This window comes from Microtus pennsylvanicus, chromosome 8 (genome assembly GCF_037038515.1).
Source record: "Microtus pennsylvanicus isolate mMicPen1 chromosome 8, mMicPen1.hap1, whole genome shotgun sequence".
In the NCBI taxonomy this organism is placed as follows: domain Eukaryota; kingdom Metazoa; phylum Chordata; class Mammalia; order Rodentia; family Cricetidae; genus Microtus; species Microtus pennsylvanicus.
The window spans coordinates 104,420,048-104,442,722 of NC_134586.1; the positions used below are offsets into that span (position 1 = coordinate 104,420,048).

General features: G+C 42.5%; 1 protein-coding gene across 2 annotated transcripts; it reads right to left on the minus strand.

The window, feature by feature from the left end:
* Positions 1–5,938: 5,938 nt before the first annotated feature.
* Positions 5,939–20,745, minus strand: LOC142856577 (VPS10 domain-containing receptor SorCS2-like). 2 transcript variants are annotated; one of them, XM_075984197.1, is made up of 4 exons: positions 20,094–20,731; positions 10,466–10,589; positions 10,212–10,269; positions 5,939–8,795 (listed from the first exon to the last, which is right to left on the minus strand). In XM_075984197.1, the coding sequence occupies exons 1-4, from the start codon at positions 20,577–20,579 to the stop codon at positions 8,768–8,770; spliced, it is 696 nt and encodes a 231-aa protein (XP_075840312.1). In that variant the 5' UTR covers positions 20,580–20,731; the 3' UTR covers positions 5,939–8,767. The 2 variants fall into 2 exon arrangements, with proteins under 2 accessions (XP_075840312.1, XP_075840313.1); XM_075984198.1 differs by lacking the exon at positions 10,212–10,269 and having other exon boundaries at positions 20,094–20,745.
* Between the last annotated feature and the right edge of the window lie 1,930 nt (positions 20,746–22,675).

Sequence of the window (22,675 nt, forward strand, 5' to 3'; positions counted from 1 at the left end):
TAAAGGAAGCATATGGTTTGGACACAGTACATTGAAAAACCAAGTTGTAACTTAGCTCGAATTTTTCTTTCCGATAACTAGCTCCAAAATAGAAGCCCTTACTTTGCCACCTGGTAGAAAAAAAAAATCCCAGTTATAACCAGCAGTAAATCCAGTAAACAACAATAACAACTGGTCAGAAAAAAATATGTATTTTCAAACACTAGAATGAATATTAGAAGAATAAATCACTGCTTTTTCACTAGATTTGTGAAGACCACGAAAGACAAAATACATATGTAAATTTCTTAAACTACTCATTTTTATGTAGTTTATGAGTAAGAATGTGTGTATGTTTGTGTGTATGTGTGTTTGTTTGCTATGTGTTTGTACATGATTCCTGGTGCAAGAAAAGTATAACTGATGTGTACAATGTGCAAAATTACAGTGTAACTCACCAAATGTGGGTGGTTGGGAAAAAAAAATGTGGGCATTTTGAAGGACAAGTATGTGTTTTTAGCAACATTGTGTTGTAAGGAGGCTACTTGTTGGCTCCTAGCTGCTCAGCCCTGAAATAACCACACAGAAATTATGTTATTTAAGTCACTGCTTTGTACAATAGCTCTAGATTCTTCTTGGCTAACTTTTGTATGTTGATTGAACCCATCTCCATTAAACTGTACATCCCCACAAGGTTGTGACCTACCAGCAAAGTTTCAGCACCTCTGTCTCTGGCGGTGGCTCCATGGCTTCTCTCTAACTCCTCCTTCCTTCTCCCAGCATTCACTTTAGTCTTCCCTGCCTACCTCTATTCCCTGCCCAGGTCCAACAGTTTTTTTTTTTATTAACCAACGATATTCACAGAATAGAGGAGAATCCCACACCACTTCCCCTTTCATGTTCAAATAAAGAGATAGGTTTTAACCTTAACATAGTAATATTATATACAACAAAAAAGATATTAAGCAATAATTACAGTTGCAATATTTATATCTACTTTATCTTTTTATCATAACTAAGGATATGTCAAGTTGGGAGCATAGGCCCCTGCCCCTCGCATCTATCCCAGCCCCCAGGCCTGGTCTGGACTCCAAATCCCAGCAGGCCAGGGTATTTAAGTGATCCCCAAAAAGAGGAACAAGTGCTCTCCCTTTCTTCCTCTGGGGTCGTTTTTTCTGCGGCTTCCTGGTTTCCCCCTGGGGGCCACCCAAGAGTGCAGAACTCTTATTAAACCTAGATTTTTTTTTTTAATTCGGCTTATTTTGATTTGGCTTGATAGGGAGTTTTTGCATTGGCAAGGAGCTTGTGTTAAGAAATATTCCTAACATTTTGGAGGTTCCACCGAGCTAGGGCAGGCTATGTGTTGAAAGGCCCCTAGTCTACAGTTTGAGCTCTCTACGCCACACTTAAAACGGGCTTCTGGGCTACAGCAGCTGCATCTTGGTGGGTCCCTTTTCTTGTCTATGTTATAGGGTTTTGGGAGGACCCATTTGTACTTATTTTTGTTGTTTTCAGATTCCTGCTGAAGTCGTGAGCTCACGCAGGGAATTCGAGTCCCAGATTGTGGTCAATTCTGTGGGATCGGGCTTGGCTGAGGTGGAGATCTGTTTGTCCCAGGACTCCAGGCATCCAATCTCTGCTGCCCCTTTTGGACCTAAGAGCCATTTTAGAGGATGCTCTAAAATGGACTTAGCCACGTGGTTGAGCATAGACTCTAAAATGGGCACTTACAGTTCAAGGCCATGTCTGCTGTTTCTCCTGTAAGCCTCTTACGAAAATCTTTTAAAATTGAGCCTATCTGATACAAATAAACAGAGCTTACTTATATATGTCCATGGTTTTTGGTCTCTGTGCTCTCACCCCCACCCCCTTAGTAGCCATTGTCTACAGCACCAGAGGCACTGGCCCCTCCCCCACTCTCTCAAGCCCACACTTCCCAACCAACCCCCTCTTGCGGAGCAATATTCTTTCCCCTGCCTTTCCCAATTTGGAGGTTCAAGGTCAACTTCCACCTTCCCCTCCCCCTCCTACCTCGCTGCTCCACTCCTGGACCCCCTCTAAGCACTGGGCTAGCCCCTTGCACTCTCCCTTTTCTCTTTTAAATCTCTCTCAGGTAGAAAAGCAGCTAGGTTCCTTTTCTACTAATCATTCTGCTTCCTTAGTCAGTACCAGATATTAGGAAAGAGTTTTTTTTTTTTAAAAAAAGGTTGAGGATGGTCCCCAATCTCTTAAACAGGAATTGGTGAAAATGGCCTTTAAATAAGTTTTTAATGCCCGAGAGCAATCAGCTGAGTCTTTGACAGACAAAACTACAACAATCTACAGGCCCAGGCCTTAGCAGCTGCCCTAAGGTCACAGGAAGGGGTACAAGAGAAGCCAACCACAGGGCTCTATTAAGTGTGGCCTAAATGGTCACGTGGCACAATATTGCACTACACCTGAGTGCCACTGTGCAGGCTTGTCCCCTATGCCAAGCCACAGAGGTCTGGCCTCATCACCATCAGCAAGTGAAACTGTGCCAGCCTTCCAACGTCTCAGCCTTGCAGAGGATTGAAGCTGCCCAGACTTGGTTTATCCGGTAACCCTCTCCTAGCCTACAAGTGGTGGGTAAGTCCATTACTTTTATTTTCCCTCAGGCCTTAAGTTTCCCTCACCAATTTCAGCTATGGGGGTAGAAGGGACCCGTTCCTCCCCACTTAAAACTTTGCCACTGCCCTACCATCTTGCAGGACATTTTTTTCTCATTCTTTCTTAGTGACACAGGCTTGCCCAGCACATTTACTGGGTGGGGATATCCTTAGCCGCTTCCCCAAAGCTTTGTTATGCTTCTTGAAGCCCCTTTTAACCCCACCATCTCTTCTATTTTACAGGTTCACTCCTCCTGCCAGATGTGTGCCCAGGTCAACCCACAAGGAGCTCTCCACATACACCAGGTTCATGGACACCAACCAGGCAAAAATTGACAGGTTAATTTTACCCATATGCCTACTCATAAAAAACTCTGTTATCTCTTAACACCTGTGGACACTTTTACAGGATGGATAGAAGCGTTTCCGGTCTCCAGGGAAACAAAAGATGTGATGACTCACGTCATGGAGCTCATGTCAGAAGCTCTCAACATCTCCTGGACAATGGACTCATCAAACAACAACTAACCAAGCTCTCCACTGGATTCAGGTTGTCTTGGCCCTCGCCTCAGGGCCATCCCACGTTCCCCCTATGGGCCTGAGCCCTTTTGAGTTGCTTTATGGAAGGCCCTTTCTCCTTAACCATCACCTCCCAGTTCAAACTCCTTCACTGGCAGGATACCTACCCTACCTCTCCCTTTTAAGGTCCCTTTTCAGTTCACATGCTGACAGTTGTCTCCCTGTCCCAACACCAGTGGACCCTAGTGCCCCTGAACCTGCCCTGCTCTCCCCAGAGGACAGAATACTCTTTAAACAGTTAACTCCTAGGTCTCTCGAGCCTCGATGGACAGGACCTCACATAGTAATCCTCAGCACCCCCTTGGCTGCCAAGCTCTTGGGACACCCATGCTGGTACCATCTCTCCAGGTTCAAGCGGACACCTACTCAAGACACTTGGTCTGTCCAGAAGACAGGACCTTCCACCCTCCGGTTTTCCAGAACGCTACGATGAAGGGCCTATCTGCTCCTCATTCTGGAACTCACCTTTAGCGATAACAATTTTTTTCCTAGACACCTGCCTTCTCATCTCCCCCAAGGAACAGATGCCTGCCTTCTCGGGGATGACAGTTCATGGGATGTCTTTCCAGCCACACCTCTCTCTAAACGTGGACACCTGGCTCTCCCCTTCCCCACACTGCCCCGTGCCTGCAGGAAGTAGCCGCATTTGAGTCTACGCCCCCTTTTTTCCCCCAAAGAGAGCCTAAATGTTTGTCATAATTACCATTCCAGTTTTCTGTCACCCTATAGCTAAAGAGTCTGGAATGTCAAGTTAGGAGTGTAAGCCCCTGCCCCTTGCATCTATCCCAACCCTCAGGCCTGGTCTGGACTCCAAATCCCAGCAGGCCAGGTCCTGCCTGGGGGTGGGGTTAGGACCACTCCCCAGGGTATTTAAGTGACCCCCCCCCCAAAAGAGGAAAACGTGGTCTCCTTTTCTTCCTCCCAGGGATTGCATTTCTGCAGCTTCCTGGTTCGCCCTGGGGGCCACCAGAGAGTGCAGAACTCCCACTGAACCTGGATATATTTTAATTTGGCTTGTTTTGATTTGGCTTGATTGGGAATTTTTTGCATCATCAGGGAGCTCATGTTAGGAAATATTCTTAACAACTATAACTATAAATTCTTCAACTCCATTAAAGACTCCAGAAGGATATAATACATAAGTAAAGAGGAGGTGGATTGTAAGCAACTTCCAAAAATCTTGAAATGACAGAGACATCTTGTTACCTGGACAGTTACCAAAGTTCTTATGTACATTGGAGCATCCATCTTCAGCTATAGGCCCATAGCATTTAGCAGACTTTTTGAAGAAGCAGCAAATTTCAAAGACAGTTCAGCCTATATTGGCAGTTTGTCAGTCATTTTCTTCTGTGCCCCAAACACTGTCATCTCTTTAGACCTCTTTTCAGGTTCTTTCAACTTGGTCTACAAGCTGTGACTGGAGAGGACATTGTGCATAGGGCAGAACATAATACTATGTTATATATAATTTTCCAAAATGCCTTAGAGGATGTTTATGAGGAATGGAAGGGGAGGGTGGTAGGTGGGAAGCAGAGGGGGTACCAGTGAAGAGGTATGTAAAATAAGTGCAAAATTTTTATTTAAATGAAAAAATAATCATAAAAATTATAAATGCTCAACTGATACCTCAGACATATTACTAACTAGCTCTTACAACTTAAAAGTAAGCTATTCTCTCTAGCCTCTTCCTGATTTATCAATGAAATTCAGCTACAAAGAAATATTCTATCAGAACATGGTTTGATAGAAGGAATCAACTAAAAACAAGTGTATTAATGCAGACTCAGAAAGCAAATTCTCTCTTCTCCTCTCTCATTGGATCTCCTAACTCCAAATCATCACACGTAAGAAGTAACCTGGAGTAATCACAGAACCCACATCTTGTCTTCCTAATGAAAACATAATGAAAAGCAAATCTTTTGCACAGGAATGGGCCAATAATAAAAGTTCACAATATTTGAATGAGCTCCTTTTAAGCTGTTCATTTTTAAAATTTTTGGAATAATTTCCAGAAAGTATTTATTTATGATATAAATTTCAGGTATATAAAAATTTCACAACATTACTATCATTTAAAATAACTGCTTTTTTATAATTTTGCTATAAAAGCTTCTTTTCATTACACTTGGTTCTTTTTATCTGGGTTTCTGTCCTGTATCTGCGACGCATCAGAGTGAAGCATCTTTGCCAGGGAAGTGTTATATTGGGCTTGGAGATGCAGAGGGTTGGAGTCTGTGGTGGTGGATCAAAGGCATGACAGCAACAACAACTGAGAACTCACATGAAAATCTAAAATCAGCTGGGCAGTGGTGGCACACACATTTAATGCCAGCACTCGGGAGGCAGATGCATATGGATCTCTGTGAGTTTGAGGCCAGCCTGGTCTACAAGAGCTAGTTCCAGGACAGGCTCCAAACGCTACAGAGAAATCCTGTCTTGAACAAAAAAAGAAAAGAAAAAGATAAAAAACACAGGAATTATTGCACGTATTGCAATTGGTTTTCATTTTATATATAGAAAGTATTAGGAGTTAAATTACATATTTACACACTTCATAATCTCTTTTGTTCCATTTTAATTTTTTATTTCTTAATTATATCATTACTCCTACGAATATTTTATTTTCTTACGCATTGGTATCTCTCTCTCTGTATGTGTGTATGTGTGTGTGTTTATTAAGAAGCCTATGATTGTTAGAAGACAGCTTCGGAAAGTGATACACTATTTCCACCACATAAAATCTAGGGAGGCAATGCAGATAATCACATTTACTGGCAAGAATCATTATGAGCTGATATATCTCATGTTCCCAGAACATTCTTTGATTACCCACAAGAAAAGCAAATTTACCAACGCAGCATTACAGAGTTACTACTGACGTTTGTTCTACACACGACTTCTTTTCACTGGGAGAGCACAATGGACTGCAGCAGGGACTTAAAACACAGAAACTCTGGAACACACTACTAAAAATTAAAGGACAAACACACTTAAGTTTCATTCATTCTAAACACTTTGAATACTTTTCCACATTTATTCTAAATAAAGGTTCTCACCAGTGAAAAAAAGTTATTGAGTATAGTAGGAAATGCGGTTGCATTTTCCACATGGTAATACATGTAAAGTCTGTCTCCAGAGTGAATTCTTTTTACCCCCCCAGAGTGAATTCTTTAGAACATCATAGCAACAGAAACTCCTGAAGACTTGGAACAATACTTAAATGTATATATTCATTACAATTCTTTCCAGGATAGATCTGTTGTGCATGAGGGTTACAGAAACTGGATGTGCTAAAGACTTTTCCACAATACAGACACTGTGTGAGATCTTTATGCTTATTAAAATGACAAGAACAAAGAAATAGTTTATATACCATGTTTATATACAAAAGGTTTCTATCCAGTGGAATGGTTATACTCTTATACTAAGTGAATCTAGTAAAGGCTTTCTGACAGTGGTTACACACATTAGGCTACTGACTAGTGTGAAGAGTTTCAGACCTGTTACGATCACAAGAGCAGCTGAAGGCTTTTCCACAATTCTTATGTGCATAAGTCTTTACCTTCAAGTCAACTATTTTATTTATGCCTGTTAACATCAGTAGAATGAACAGTTTCCACATCTTTTACACACAAAGAGTTTTTCCTCTAGTGTGTTTTTTTTCATGCAAATCAGGAGAAGTTGGAGTGTTAAAAGGTTTCCTGTAATGTATACGTGCAAAAGCCTTCTCTTCAATTCGAACCCTTTCTTGGATGTTCAGCTGACTGGAGTGAGTAAATGCTTTTCCACAATGCGTACATGCATAGCACTTCCCTTCAGTATGATCTCTTTCATAAACCTTACATGAATAGAAGTTGGTGAGGGGTTTTACACAATGCTTACATGAATAAGGCTTCTCTATAGTGTGACTTCATTTATGTATGTTATGACTACTGAGGTCACTGAAGGCTTTTCCAAGATGTTTACATGCTCAAGACATTTCTCCCGTGTGAATCCTTCCATGACTGCTCAGGTGACTGGAACAAGAAAACACCTTTTCACACTGCTTAAATATATATGACTTCAATGTGAACTCTTTTCATGAGTCTTACAGGAAGTGAAATTGGTGAAGGTTTTTTCACAATGCCTACATGAAAAAGGTTTCTCTGCAATGTGACTCCTTCCAAGTTTGTTACAACTACTGGGGTTGTTGAACGATTTTCCACAATGCTTACATGCATAAGACTTTTTCTCCAGTGTGAATTATTCCGTGGATGTTCAGATGACTATGCCAGGAAAACGTTTTTTTCACAATGCTTGCATGTATGAGTCTTCTGCTTCCTGTAGTGTGGCTCCTTTTGTGTTTGTTACACCTACTGAGGTTGTTGAAGGCTTTGCCACAATGCTCATGCACAAGGTTTCTCTGCAGTGTGGCTCCTGTTATGTCTGCTACAACTACTGGGGTGGTTGAAGGCTTTTCCACAATGCTTACATGTATAATGACTATCTGTCATGTATACCCTTTCATGAATGTTACAAGTACTGGAACAAGGGAATGATTTTCCACAACTTACATGCATAAGGTTTCTCTCCAGTATGAATTCTTTCATAAATGTTACAAAATGCAGAACTGGTAAAGTTTTCCCACAATGCTTGCAGGCTTAAGGTTTCTCTGCAGTGTTGATTCTTTCACGTCTGTTACAACCACTTGGGTCATTGAAAACTTTTCCACAATACTTACATGCATAAGGCTTTTTTCCAGTGTGAATTATTTCATGGATATTCAGATCACTGGAAGAGAAAAAGGCTTTCCCACAATGCTTGCATATATAATGCCTCTCTGCCATGTGCATTCTTTCATGAAGGTTACAATACACAGAACTGCTGAAGTTTTTTCCACAATGCTTTCAGGCATAAGGCTGTTGTCCAATGTAATTGTTTTCATGACTGTTATAAACACTGAATTTGGTGAAGGATTTTCTAAAATGTATAGAAGCATATGGCTTTTCTACTTTGTGAGTTACTTTTACCTCTCAAAACATGTTACATATTTAAATGTTTTGCCACATTGCCTACAAATGTACCTTTTCTCTTCAATATGACTTTTTTTGTGGTTGGTAACGTCACTGGAATCAATGAAGGATTCTTCACAGACATTACATACAAATTGTTTCACATCTTTATAGATTCCTTCATCATTCTGGCCATAAGGGAATCTTACTAAGACATCCTCATTGGGTTTATTTTCAGTATGAGTTCTCTCCTGAGGCTGATCAAAACGGAGACTCCTACAGGCTTCATTACATTGTTGATTTTTACAGGGTTTCTCTTTAGGAGAAGTTTCAAATACCTGAAGTGATTAAGAATAACTGATATCTTTCCAATGTTTCTGATGTATAAAAGTTTTTGCTACAACTCCCTTATACAGCAGTGGTTTCCCTCTAGATTTTTTCTCTTAGATACTCATGTAAAGATAAATGACCAATAATGTGTCTTACATGCAATGGAGTCTCATGAACTCTTATTCTGGAATGCATTTCTTTATTGATCATACTGTCTGGAATAGGTTGCTGGTTTGTATCACAGTCATTTTGACATTCATATCATTGGTCTTTCACAATCCCCTGATATCTGCAAAAAATAAAAATAATAACAATAAAAAAGAGAGGAAAGCAATACTGTAGCCAAGAGAAATATTGGAGGCTGGCCTGTGTGGAACACAACTATACTATCTCAGAGAAAAGAGAATAATGGTATCAATGTGAAGAACATTATGTATGGCATGGAAAGACCCAGCCATGTATAAAGAAGTAGAGGACTGCCTTTATTTTTCTCAGAATTTTTTTTTTTTTTTTTGATTTTTCAAGACAGGGTTTCTCTATAGCTTTGGTGCCTGTCCTGGAACTAGCTCTTGTAGACCAGGCTGGCCTCAAACTCCCAGAGATCCACCTGCCTCTGCCTCCCGAGTGCTGGGATTAAAGGCGTGCACCACCACCACCAGGCTTTCTCAGAATTCTTAAGGAGCTGTATCACGAACTTTGTGGTTAATAACAATTCTCAATCTTTAAGAAAACCAGAATTAATGACAAGGATTTATGTGAAGAGCTCACAAATTCTGATACACTTGATATGAAGAATTTCTTGCATTTTTTGCCTATCACAAATGTTTCTGACAAAAGGTTTGCATAAAAACATAACTCTGACACAATGATATATAATTTAACTAAGAGGTATAAAAGGAGTGAACAGGGAGAAAAAAATCCTGGTCTCTGAGGACAAAAATAGCAAGCATATAAAGTGGTGAACCACTGTGGCATGTCAGCATTCTAAATACTCACCCAGTGTGGGTTAGTCATCAACTAGACCCATCTATGGTCATAGGATAGGGTCCCTCAATTGAAAAATGACTCAATCAGATTGGCCTGGAAACAAGTCTGTGAAACCATTTTGAAATTCCTGATAAAGGAGGTTTTACTGTGTTGGGCAGTGTGCCCATGGGAAGGAGATCATGTTCTGTGTATGAAATGTATGTGCTAGTTAGTTTTGATCTACTTGATACAAACTAGAACCCATGTTTGGGAAGAAGTAACTAGACAGCAGAAAATGATCAGATTGACATTTAGACATGTCTCTGGTCTTGATCATTGTATGAGGTGGAGTGGCCTAGTTCACTATGGGTGGTATCCCCCTAGAGATGTGGGCTAAGGTTGAGTAAGGCACATAGCTGATTTAGGGATGAAGATCACTCCAGTAAACAGGATTTCTCCTTCACTGCTACTTCACTGCCTACTTCCAGATTTCTGTCATGCTTCAGTTCTTCCCCTGGCTTTCCTTTATGAAGGGACTGTGACAAGGAAGTGTAAAATTGTCGTCCACCACACACATGAAATACACAAATATTGAATGTCACAATTCAAGGCTCCATTACAGGAATTTGTGTAGACTCATTTTTCACTTAGGTATATTTGGAGCACTTGGCAGGTTCTTAAATGTCCCTTAAGTCCCAAATGTATAATATAAATTATTATTTTATTGAATAAAATTTACCCCATATTCCTGTGGAGACCTTTAGAGTCCTCTTCAATATTTTCTTCTAGTGTTTTTTCTACAATAAAATCCAGAGAATATATTATGACACATTCATATTCAACATAAAAATAATTGCAACCTAGTTCTTAGGATATGGGTATGCACACTAACTAAATACCCACATCAAGAATTCAATACTAACATAGCGTGCAGAAGCAGGAGACAATTGTTCACTGACTGAATAAGCAATGGGAACATGCAATACTTTTTACCTATGGAGATCAGGTTCAAAAACGTGTCCTTCACGTCTCTGTAGAGCTTCTTTTGCCTAGAATCCAACACAGCCCACTCTTCTGAGGTGAAGTTCACTGCCACATCCTCAAATTTTACTGGATCCTATGAGTACACACATTAATTAGGATGGTTAATTTTCACTGACAGACTGACAGGATACATAATCATCTTGCATGTATGTTTCTGAAGAAACCTCTGAGTTATTATATCAATAGGATTTACTGAAGAATACCATGGGATTCATCTTGATTACTTGATGTCCCACTGTCTCATTTACTATTTATTAGCGTGTCACTCACTAGCAGCTTCACACTTCTGAATTTTATGAACTGGACTCTTCAATTGTGATATGAAATAAACTGCTTCTTCCCTAAGTAACTTTTCTCATAATAATCTGTGACTGCCAGAGGAAAAGCCTAATATAAGGAATAGCAAGGCAGGAAATCCAAGCAGAAATAGAGGAGCAAAGAAGGCAGAATCAGGGAGCTGCCATAAAGCTGCTGAAGGAGAAAGAAGCCAAAAGTTTTCAGGTAAGCCACAGTCTTGTGGTGATACATAGATTAATAAAAATGGGTTAACTTAAGATATAGAGTTAGTTACTAAGACTGACCTAATAAGCCAAAAAGCACATAAGTAATATTAAGCCTTAGAGTGGTTATTTCATAAGCAGTTGTAGGAGCTAGTGAGTGGGACCCACTGGGTGAGGACAAACTGGTCCAGGGGGACCAGAGGAATGGAGAATATTTGTAGCTACATAATGGTGGCCAATGTTTGTCGGCATACATCTACATAAAGCCTAAGAAAGCTTTAAAAAAAAAAGGGCTTTTAGACCCACAAATGCAGGAGTCAACTGGAGCTTCTTGGTAGCCACATTTTTTCAGAGAGCCTCTGCTTGCTGGTGGCTATGAGAGACACTGCTCCTTTAATACATGGCATCCTGGATCATGCTGGTATCAGGCTTAGCTCTGGTGCTTTTGGTAGGTCCTAATGTGGAGCATTTATGGGGTTTGTGGGAAGCTTGTAGCAAGTGCTTGCTGGAGCTGTGCTGGCAAACATGATTTGCAGAGCTAGTGGTAAATTTACCTCCACCATATTGAAAGGTTGAGAGAGGGGAGTCAGCATCCACAGTGTCAATAACCATACTGCTTACCATTTAAAAAAACTAAACCAAACAAAACACTCCTTGTCAGAAAAGTATTTCAGAGACAAAATAGGACAGAATCAGACATAAAAGACCTTTAAATGAGCAACAGTGTGCTTTAAAAGGGTGTACAGGCTTGGGAGAGAGTGGAAAAATGAGTATAGACAGGTATAAAAAGAAAGTTTTAAAAAAAGTCTTTAAAGGGACAGTAAAAATTATGTAAAACAAATAAGTCACATATAAATGGAAAATACACAGAGAATCTGAATTGTGCACATTATTATGTTTTCTTCGAATTCTTTACTGCAGAGATACATTTGATTCTAGGGACTGCTAAGCTAAACCAACATACATATATTGAAGGTATCTTGACTTCAAAATTTGAGTTTAAGAATATGTTACTTTGGAAAAGAGATTCTGCTTTCGTTTCATAGGTGATGAGAACTTGTAAATTCTTTACACACAAATATGTTTTTGATAGAACAAAAGATCTCCATGTACCCTAAAAGTACTTCATCCAACAAACAACAGGAATCAGTTTGGAGAAAACAATACACAAATTCCCAAAATGATTCTTTATAAATGTCACAGTCAATCTCTTTCTTAAAAAGAGGGTGGAGTGGGATATGATATAGAAATAAATACTTTTTTGTGTTTTGTTTTGTTTTTAGAGACAGGGTTTCTCTGTAACTTTGGAGCCTGTCCTGGCACTAGCTCTTGTAGACCAGGCTGGCCTCGAACTCACAGAGATCCACCTGCCTCTGCCTCCCGAGTGCTGGGATTAAAGGCGTGCACCACCACCGCCCGGCTGAAATAAATACTTTACATTGGTATGAACTTGGGTTTATTGATACAAATTTAAGGTCAATTTTTTTATATGTATAGTTCTACTGTTGCTTAAATTATTAGATTTATACAGCTCATTTAAAAATGCAATGCACAATTAAAAATTAAGCTCAATAGTCATTTATAATTATGAAACCCTCACCCCTTATTCTCAAAGGGGCAAGAAGAAATTTCCTAGCAGAGTGTTTTCCCAGGAAGATAGTGGCCTTCCCCTCTCCCACCTGGGAGATTCTGAACACAAGGTCACTGAGCTCAGCCCAGCCAGCCACCTGGTACAGGCTGATAAAGATGGCCTAACTCAGGAACAGGAGCCTTGCTTTAAAAACAAGAAAAAAGCTGACTTAGCAGAATGGGAGGGAGCAGCATCCATGCCAAAGCAGCTTCAAAGATTCTCTTTGTAGTTATGCCTTTAAAAGCTTACCCCACAGAGGAGATACAACTCTTCTCTACCTCGTTGTGATAAGGATGGAGATGAGTTCCAAACATGTTTGTATTATGCTGATTAAACCTTGCTTATTACAGTCTGAGCCTCTCTGGTGGTCTCTCTCTTTGGGGGTTGTAATCTGGGCACAACAATAATATTCAAACTTACAATCATGTAAGTTATGTTTCCTAGATATACAGAGGTATATTTCAGTTAGATAATCTTCAACACTTCAAAGTCCTACAGCATATGGCATTTAAAGAGTTTTAAGAACTTAGACTGTTCTCCACAGTGAGACATATCTGCTTTGGCAGCACTAATTCCTTCAGAGAGGTTGATGGGCAACTGAACATGAAACTAATGAATCCCTGAACAGAAAACCAACCAATCCTTGATCACTAAATACAGCCAATTTGAGCTTAAGAGACTTCAAATCTGACCAATTCCCATCCTGAAAATCTTTTCCATGAAAGAACTCCAGCCCTGGGAAGCCTTATATAAAGCACTCTGTGCCTGATCATCTGGCAGCTACCCATCTCCACCTTGGCAGAAGCAGCCAGTCTCTGGATTCTGCCCTCCAAAATAAATACCTGAAAAAGTTTTGGGTGAAAATCTTCCTCGCCTGAGTGAAACAGAGTCTTTCCTGAGAAACTTGATAGGGAAGTAGTGAAGAGAAGCAACAGACACCTCTGCTGAGAAACTCCCTAGGGTAGTAGAGCAGAAGTAACAACTTTGTGCAGGAGCCAGAGCATATGGCTGCAAGTCTGTGGGGGTTGCCCCTTTAGCAGCGTGAAGCAAAAGAAATAACAACTAGAGCCATAGCTGAAAAGAACCAGATACCTCTCCTAAGAAACTCCCCAGTAGGGTGGAGGACAGAAGCAATGAACATCCCTGCTGTTAAATTCCCTTAGGGGTGTGAGCAGAGCTCAGCTGTAATGGCTCTCGGAGAGGTGTAGAATTGGCATATCTGGCAAGGAGACTATCACCCACCGGGTCCATGGGTTATTGCTGTTACAGACCTGACCATGCTGTTTTTGGAAGGACCATGATAGTGCTTAGAACTTTCAACTGGAAAAGCCAGAGAGTGCTCAAAATTTAACGATCGGTTTTGGCAGATTGGGATGTAAGAATGTTAAGAGCAATGGAAAAATGAAAGCCTGGCCTTTTCAAGTTTCTGAAGGATGTCCTGGCTGCAACTTATATCATACACTTGATCACCATGGCTGATGTGAAAGGCGAAGGAGTGTCCCCTTCCACCCTTACAGCTCCAAGTGGATTGATTCCTCTTGCAGCTGTGTGTTTTGTCAAGGAGGAGAACCTTCCCTGAGTAGAGGAACAGCTGCTGTGCTCCCAAGTAAATGCTCAAAGGAATGCTTAAGAGTACCCTGAAGACTCGTTTACAGTGTTCAAGCAAAAGTTTATATTAAGAATCTACATGGTTCTTTGTTGCAAATTAGGTCGGTAACCAGACCAGCTCAAGAATAACAGTTATATTTTAATGGTTAAAAAGGGGAAACTCATGCTACAAGAGTGAGAGGTCTGACGTTCTATCTGTCCGGTGGGCACAGTGCAGAGAGAGCAAAGCAAGTACCTGGTTCCTCCCAGTTTTTCTACCTGGGCCCCAGGAAGCCACACCCTAAGTAGATGTGATTGGTTGACAGAGTTTCCCCATCAGTTCTTACCACTGTGTCCTAGATCCCAGGGCTAGAAATCAAAGTCACCTTCACTGACAACAGGAGCGGTAGGAAGAGACCAGGACACTCCTTGACCGGAAATGGCTGAGTCTCTCACTCACTGTACAGCTGTCCACTATTCCTGAACATGGGGGATGCTCTGGAGTGTAGTTCTACCCAGAGTCACTCCATTGGAAATAAGCAGCTTTCCCTCTCCTAGTCCTTGGAACCTTGCAGCAGAGCCTGCTCCAGTGCTGAGGGGACTGAAGAGGTGAGTCAGTGGCCACATAGAGGGACAGCCGGAAGCGCCACTCTCTGGGACCTTTTCACGAGGACAGAATCCAACCCCCCACCCCCCAACTTCCCTAAGCTTTTCTGGCCATCCAGCTGGGTGTGTTTCTGCTGCTGGGCTTTCTTTACTCCAACCCCACCCTGGCCCCAAGCCCACCTTTTCGCCTGTGATATCCTTGGAACCCTGCAACACAGCCTGCTTCAGTGCTGAGGGGATCTGAGAGGAGAGTCAGCATGCACAAGCCCAGACAGCTGGACCTTCCACTCTCCAGAACCTTACCAGAGGGCCTGAACTTAGGGACTCCTCCACAACTCCCTAGGTTTCTTGCCAGCCAGCTGGGAGTAGCCCTGCTGCTGGAATTTCCCCCAACCCACCCTGCCCCCAAACCCCTTTTCACCCGTGAGATCCTTGAAATCCTGCAACCCAGCCTGTTCCAGTGCTGAGGGGACCTATGAAAGGACAGACCAAGGAAAACTCCCAAGTACTCAATCAGCCACAGCAAAGATTGGACCAAGACGCCAAGACTCTGCTGGCCTCATTTGAAGGAAGGGATGGGTAGGAACCAATGCAAGAATTCCTCCAACATCCTGAAAACCAGTATGCTAACACCAGAATCCAGTGAACACGCAACAGGAAGACTTGAACTTCCTAACCCAGAAAAAGAAGAAGGAAACGACTTTAACTGTAACATTATGAAAATGATGGAGACCTTTAAACAGGAAATGAAAAACTCCCTTAAAGAAATGGAAGAGAAGACAAACAAAAAGTTAGAAGAAATTAATAAATCCCTAAAAGATACCCAAGAAAACCAAGAAAAAAAACAATCAAACAGGTAAAGGAAACAGTTTAAGACTTGAAGAACGAGGGGCTGGAGAGATGGCTCAGTGGTTAAGAGCACTGTCTGCTCTTCCAGAGGTCCTGAGTTCAATTCCCAGCAACCACATGGTGGTTCACAACCATCTGTAATGAGATCCGGCGCCCTCCTCTGGTGTGTGGGCATACATGGAGGCAGAATGTTGTATACTAAATAAATAATTAAAGACTTGAAGAACGAAGTGGAGGAAATAAAGAAAACACAAACCGAGGGAAGGCTGGATATAGAAAATCTGGGTAAAAAAACAGGAACTACAGAGACAAGTATAACCAACAGAACAAGAGATAGAAAAAAGAATCTCAGGCGCTGAGCATACAATAAAGGAAATAGACTCATTGATCAAAGAAAACATTAAATCCAACAAATTCTTAACACAAAACATTCAGGAAATCTAGGACACCATGAAAAGACCAAACGTAAGAATAATAGGGGTATAAGAAGGAAAAGAACTCCAGCTCAAAAGCATAGAAAATATATCACACAAAATTATAGAAGAAAACTTTTCCAACCTAAAGAAGGATATCCCTATGAAGGTACAAGAAGCTTACAGAATATTAAATAGACTGGATAAAAAAAATCCCATGGCCATATAATAATCAAAACACAAAACATACAGAATAAAGAAAGAATATTAAGAGCTACAAAGGAAAAAGGTCAAGTAACTTATAAAGGTAAACCTATCAAAATTACACCTGACTTCTCAATGGAAACCATGAAAGCCAGAAGGTCTTGGATAGATGTGCTGCATACACTAAGAGACCATGGATGCAAGCCCAGAGTATTATACCCAGCAAAGCTTTCTTTCACCATTGATGGAGAAAACAAGATATTCCATGACAAAAACAAATTTAAACAATACGTACTCACAATCCCAGCCTTACAGAAAGTACTAGAAGGAAAACCTCAACCAAAGGAAGCTAACAACACCCACAATAACAGAGACATCTGATAACCCTCCACCAACACAACTCAAAGAAAGGAAACAAACAACAATTACCACCAAAAAATAACCAGAGTTAACAACCACTGGTCATTAATATCAATAATATCAATAGATTCAATTCACCTATACAAAGGCACAGGTTAAGAGAATGGACACGAAAACAGGATCCAGCATTCTGCTGTTTACAAGAAAAACACCTCAACCTCAAAGACAGACACTACCTCAATTTAAAGGGTTTGGAAAAGGTTTTCCAATCAAATATGGACCTAAGAAACAAGCAGGTGTGGTTATCCTAATATCTAACAAAATTGATTTCAAACTAAAATCAAACAGAAAAGATGGAGGATACTTTATACTCAAAACAGGAACAATTCATCAAGATGAAGTCTCAGTCCTGAATATCTACGCCCCTAATATAAAAGCACACACTTATGCAAAAGAAACATTACTAAAACTCAAATCACACATCAAACCCCACACAATAACAGTAGGAGATTTCAACACTCCTCTCTTGCCAATGGACAGGTCAACCAGACAGAAACTTAACAGAGAAATAAGAGAACTAACAGATGTAATGAATCAAATGAACTTAACAGACATCTATAAAACATTCCACCAAAACAGGAAAGAATATACCTTCTTCTCAGCACCTCACAGAACCTTCTATAAAATTGATCACACACTCGGTAACAAAGCAAACCTCAATAAATACAAAAAAAATTGGAGTAACCTGTGTCTTATCAGATCACCATGGAGTAAAGTTAGAATTTAACAACAATACTACTCCCAGAAAGCCTACAAACACACGGAAACTGAACTGTCAACTACTGCACTACCCCCTGGGTCAGAGAAGAAATAAAGAAAGCAATTAAAGTCTTCCTGGAATTCAACAAAAATGAAGAAACAACATATCCAAACCTATGGGACACTATGAAAGCACTGCTAAGAGGAAAGTTCATAGCACTAAGTGGCTGCATAAAGAAAACGGAGGAAGCTCACATTGGAGACTTAACAGCACAGCGGAAAGTTCTAGAAAAAAAAGCAGCAGACTCAGGAGGAGTAGAAGATTAGAAATAATCAAACTGAGGACTGAAATCAACAAAATAGAAACACAGAAAACAATCCAAAGAATCAATGAGACAAAGAGCTGGTTCTTTGAGAAAGTCAAAAAGATTGATAAACCTTTATCCAAACTAATCAAAAAACAGAGAAAGAACACCCAAATTAACAAAATCAGAAATGAAAAGAGAGACATAACATCAGACACTGAGAAAATTCAGAGAATCATTAGGTCTTACTACAAAAGCCTGTACTCCACAAAATTGGAAAATGTAAAAGAAATGGACAATTTTTTAGATAGACACCATATACCAAAATTAAATCAAGACCATGTGAGCAATTTAAATAGACCCATAAGTCATGAGGAAATAGAAGCTGTGATCAAAAACCTCCCAACCAAAAAATAAAATAAAATAAAAAAAAGCCCAGGACCAGATGGTTTTAGTGCAGAATTCTACCAGAACTTCCAAGAAGGGCTAATACCTATACTTCTTAATGTGTTCCACATAATAGAAACAGAAAAGTCATTGCCAAACTCTTTTTATGATGCTACAGTTACCCTAATACCAAAATCACGCATGAAAGAGAATTACTGACCAATCTCACTCATGAAAATCGGTGCAAAAATTCTCAATTAAATACTGGCAAACCAAATCCAAGAGCGCATTAAAAAAAATCATCAATATGATCAAGTAGGCTTCATCCCAGAGATGGAAATTCTATCAATGCAATCCATCATGTAAATAAACTGAAAGGAAAAAAAACTATATGATCATTTCATTAGATGCCAAAAAAACTAGACAAAATTTAACACCCCTTTATGCTGAAGGTATTGGAGAGATTAGGGATACAAGGATCATATCTAAATATAATAAAAGCAATATACAGCAAGCTGACAACTAACATCAAATTAAATGGAGAGAAACTCAAAGCGATTCCACTAAAATCAGGATAAGACAAAGCTGTTCATGCTCTCCATATCTCTTCAACAAAAGACAAGATCTTGGAAGCAGACAAGATCGCCAGGCAAAAGTTTGGAGCACGGAGGTAGGGAGGGTAGAGGGAAGGGGAGTCGGGGAGAGAGGGGGAAAACGGGAAGGTCAGGGAGAGCTTGGGGGAGTGGGATGGTTGAGATGGAGGAAGGAAGGATATGGGAGCAGGGAAGGAGTTATCTTAATTGAGGGAACCATTTTAGGGTTGGCAAGAAGCTTGGTTCTGGAGGGGTTCCCTGGAGTCCACCGGGATAACCCCAGCTAGGACCCTGGGCAGTGGAGGAGAGGGTGCCTGAACTGGCCTTGTCCGGTAGTCAGACTGATGACCATCTTGAATATCACCATAGAACCTTCCTCCTGCAATGGATGGAGATAGAGACAGAGACCCACATCCGAACCCTGGACTGAGCTTCCAAGGTCCAGCTGAAGAGCAGGAGAAAATATGAGCAAGGAAGTCAGGACCACTAGGGGTTGGTTCACCCACTGAGACAGTGTGCCTGAGTTAATGGGAGCTCACCAACTCCAGCTGGACTGGAAATGAACGAGTATGGGAACAAACTGGACCCTCTGAATGTGGTTGACAATTGGGATAGACTGAGAAGCCAATGATAATGGCACTGGGATTTGTCTCTACTGCATGTACTGGCTTTTTGGGATCCTATTCTCTTTGGATGCATACCCTCCTTAGCCTGGATGTAGGGGGGAGGCCCTTGGACTACTCACAGGGCAGGGTGCTTTGCCCTCTCTTCGGATTTGAGGGGGGTCGGGGGAAGAGTGGGGGGGCAGGAGGGAAGAGGGAGGAGGGGAGGAAGTGGGAATTGTGATTCGTATTATTCATAAAGTAATAAAAAGGGGGGGGGGAGAGTCTTAGAACAGGGCATGGAACTGACAGGGATATTCTGGCTCCCCAAAATCAGCGTAGATCAGGTCGTAAGGACTCCAGAGCCAGCAATTCCAGAGGTGCACGCTGGAGCCTTTGGGTGCAGTGCAATGTGTGAGCGACCCACCATTCCCGCCGCACAGTCAGGTGGCCCTCAAGGACCTGGAGTCATGCTGCCCCGATCTGAAAGACTCTAGGGACTTCCATGTAGCCCAGATCTAGAGGCCAGGGCATGCTTGGGGTCCCCAGATCTCAGGGAATGCCACATGAGCGAGAAGAATCTCACAAATTTGAGGACCCTCCCAAAAGTACCCACAGCGAGAAGCCAGTAGGGGAGCCGCTGAGGTGATCCGAGTCCCCCAAATCGTTCAGAATGCCCAGCAGGGATAACCGCTGGTGGTCAGGAAGTAGGGGAATATGGTGGCCTCCCTGAGTATTCAGAGGTGTCCTAGCAGGGCAGGGGGCACGAGGAGGTCACTTACGCTGCTGTTCTCGCCTGTCCAGTGCACCATTGCCTGGTTGTGTGTCGCGTCCCCCTTGAGCACGAACGACGTGCTGATGAGCGAGACCTGCAAGCGCGAGGCAGAAATGGCCACCGGCGCCGCCAGCGCCCTGCGCCCCTGGCCCGGAAATAGGACGCCATCTGCGCTGGGACCAGAAGCAAGACCTGGACCAGGACGCGGAGCGCTGGGCTCGGATCCTCGTGTCTGGGGATCCTCGCGATCGCCGGATTTCGGGCCTCCCGCGTACAGCAGCCGGGTGACCTGCACGCTGGGACCCAGGCTCCCGGACTCGGGAGAGTGCCCCGCCGCCCCGCTGGCAGCCACCAGCATTAGCAGCAGCAGCGGCAGTGGCAGTGGCAGAGGCCACAAGCGCGGCCAGCGCGGCGGCGGCGGAGCATGGGAGCTCGGGGCCGGCACGGTGAGGCCAGGACGCTTCGGGGCGCCTGGTGTTTCCCGGTGCGCCATGGTCGCGGGTTAGCAGCGGCGGTGCGGTGTGGGTGACACCGCGGCCTGGAGAGCGGGAGGGCGTTGGGAGCTGGAGCAAGAGCGCACAGAAAAAAAACAGGAGGAATGGAGTGCGGGAGGAGGGGTCTCAAAGCCGCCACGCAGCCAATGGAACACCGCCACCTGACGGCTGCGCGCGAGCCACCACAGCTTTGGGCCGGACCAGACCAGGACAGTCACACCTCCAAGACCCCCTTCCTTCCCTCTCAGTGACTCCCAAGCTCGGCCTAGATCCTCCTCTTATTCCCTCTTTCCATTCTCCCTGCCTTTCTCGGGACGTTATGGAGCCTCTACATTTGGCCAGCCAGAGTTCCAGGCACTTGGGGCACAACGGGATGCAACAAAGGAAGACAGGCCACACCCAAGTAGCCTGGTTAGAGGCCAAACAATTCAAGGGCTCCCCATCAGCAAAAAAGTGGTGAGAGCGCCTCCTCTGGTAGCTTTTGGAGAAGTTCAGAAGGATACCTTGAGAGTCATGAAAACCAGAGATGCTCCAAGCAGTTAAGGACTGTGCAGGAACCTTAGGGTGTCACCTCAAGACCAACGCAGTATCTCAGACACGGGCTTTATCTCCAACCCCCAGGGGAAGCCCCTGAACAGAAGAATAAACCTGTGTAGGGGTATCCAGGCGAGAAGGACATAGAGAGGTCCCAGCCAGATGGTACAGACCACCACAGAACGCATGGAAACTAGATGCAGAGTCCACTATGTTCAGTCAAAGTCACTTGGCTGCTTTCGTTCCTTGCTTATGAACGCAGCCATCATTACCAGCCGCTCTGCCATCCAGACGGGCTTGTGAGAGGTTGACCTGCCAAACAAGCTCTTACTTATCATTGACTACTATCCCTTGAAGAGCATTCATTACTGGAGAGATTCCAGGTTTGGGGGACTAGACAGTAGCGTTTTGAATTACAAATAACCAGGCATGAATAACGTCCTGTGGAGGACTGCAAGAAGAAAGGCTAAGAGCTATTAATATTTGAAAAGTCACCTTAGTTGTTATCTGCTGATGTTGAATCTGCTGCATGAGACATTTAAAGACATTAAGGATTAACAATACCACCCAATTAGATAAGGCATATGTGACCATTTATGTGGGATTCTATAGCCCTTTTATATTATTCCAAACCTTTTCAAAAAAATGAGTAGTTGAAGTGCATAACCTCTGCCCTTAATAAGCCAGTGAGAGCAAGAATGAGGAATACATGCATTATCCATCTTGGGTTATTCCCTCCTTAGTAGAAGTACTCTGATTCATGCCTGGGTTTACATCTCTTACTGGAACCCATATTGGCTTTGTGGCAGTCTAAGGAAAAACACAAGCATTCCCTTCTCTCATGGCTTAGCAGGGAGCTGGCATCTGCCAGTAGAGGGAGATAGGATCTCTCCATCTGAACAAGTGCATTGTTGTGATCCCTCACAGGGATACACAGTGCTTCTTAGCTGGGCTGAACCCCTTGCCATCAAAGCTGAGAAACTTCATATGGAAAAGGACCTCTGTTAAAGCCAGATGAGGATCTCTCCTAGCCTCTGGTGAGAGTCCTAGTGAACAGCTTATTAAGAGCTCTGTTGGTCCTCTCTACAATGGCTTATCCATGTGGATTGCAGGTGATGCCAGTGGTGTGGGAAAACTCCCAAGAGCCCAGAAAGTCATTGAATCACAGGCAGGGCCATCATGGACCTCAAGGTTATCAAAGAAAACTCTATCATCAGTAGTTAGGACAACATCCATATTCTCCACGATGTCTCTGCCCCAGAGGTTTCTAGGTACCACAGAAATGATAAGGTGAATGGCTTCCTTGTTGCCATCAAGGTCTCTCCAATAGATGGGATTGGTGGAAACTTTTGAATCTTGTTGGCTTCCTACACCACTAAAGGGAGGCACAGGTCTAAATTTCCAATGGGGGAAGTGGAGTGCTTCCATTTGTTTATATGGTGACATCACACTCATGTTCACCAAGTCTGTGAGAGCTTTTTCAAAAAAAATAAACAGTTAACATTGGGTATCATGGAAAAATGAGCAATGTCCAATTGATTTTTAGATTACCAGAGCCTCC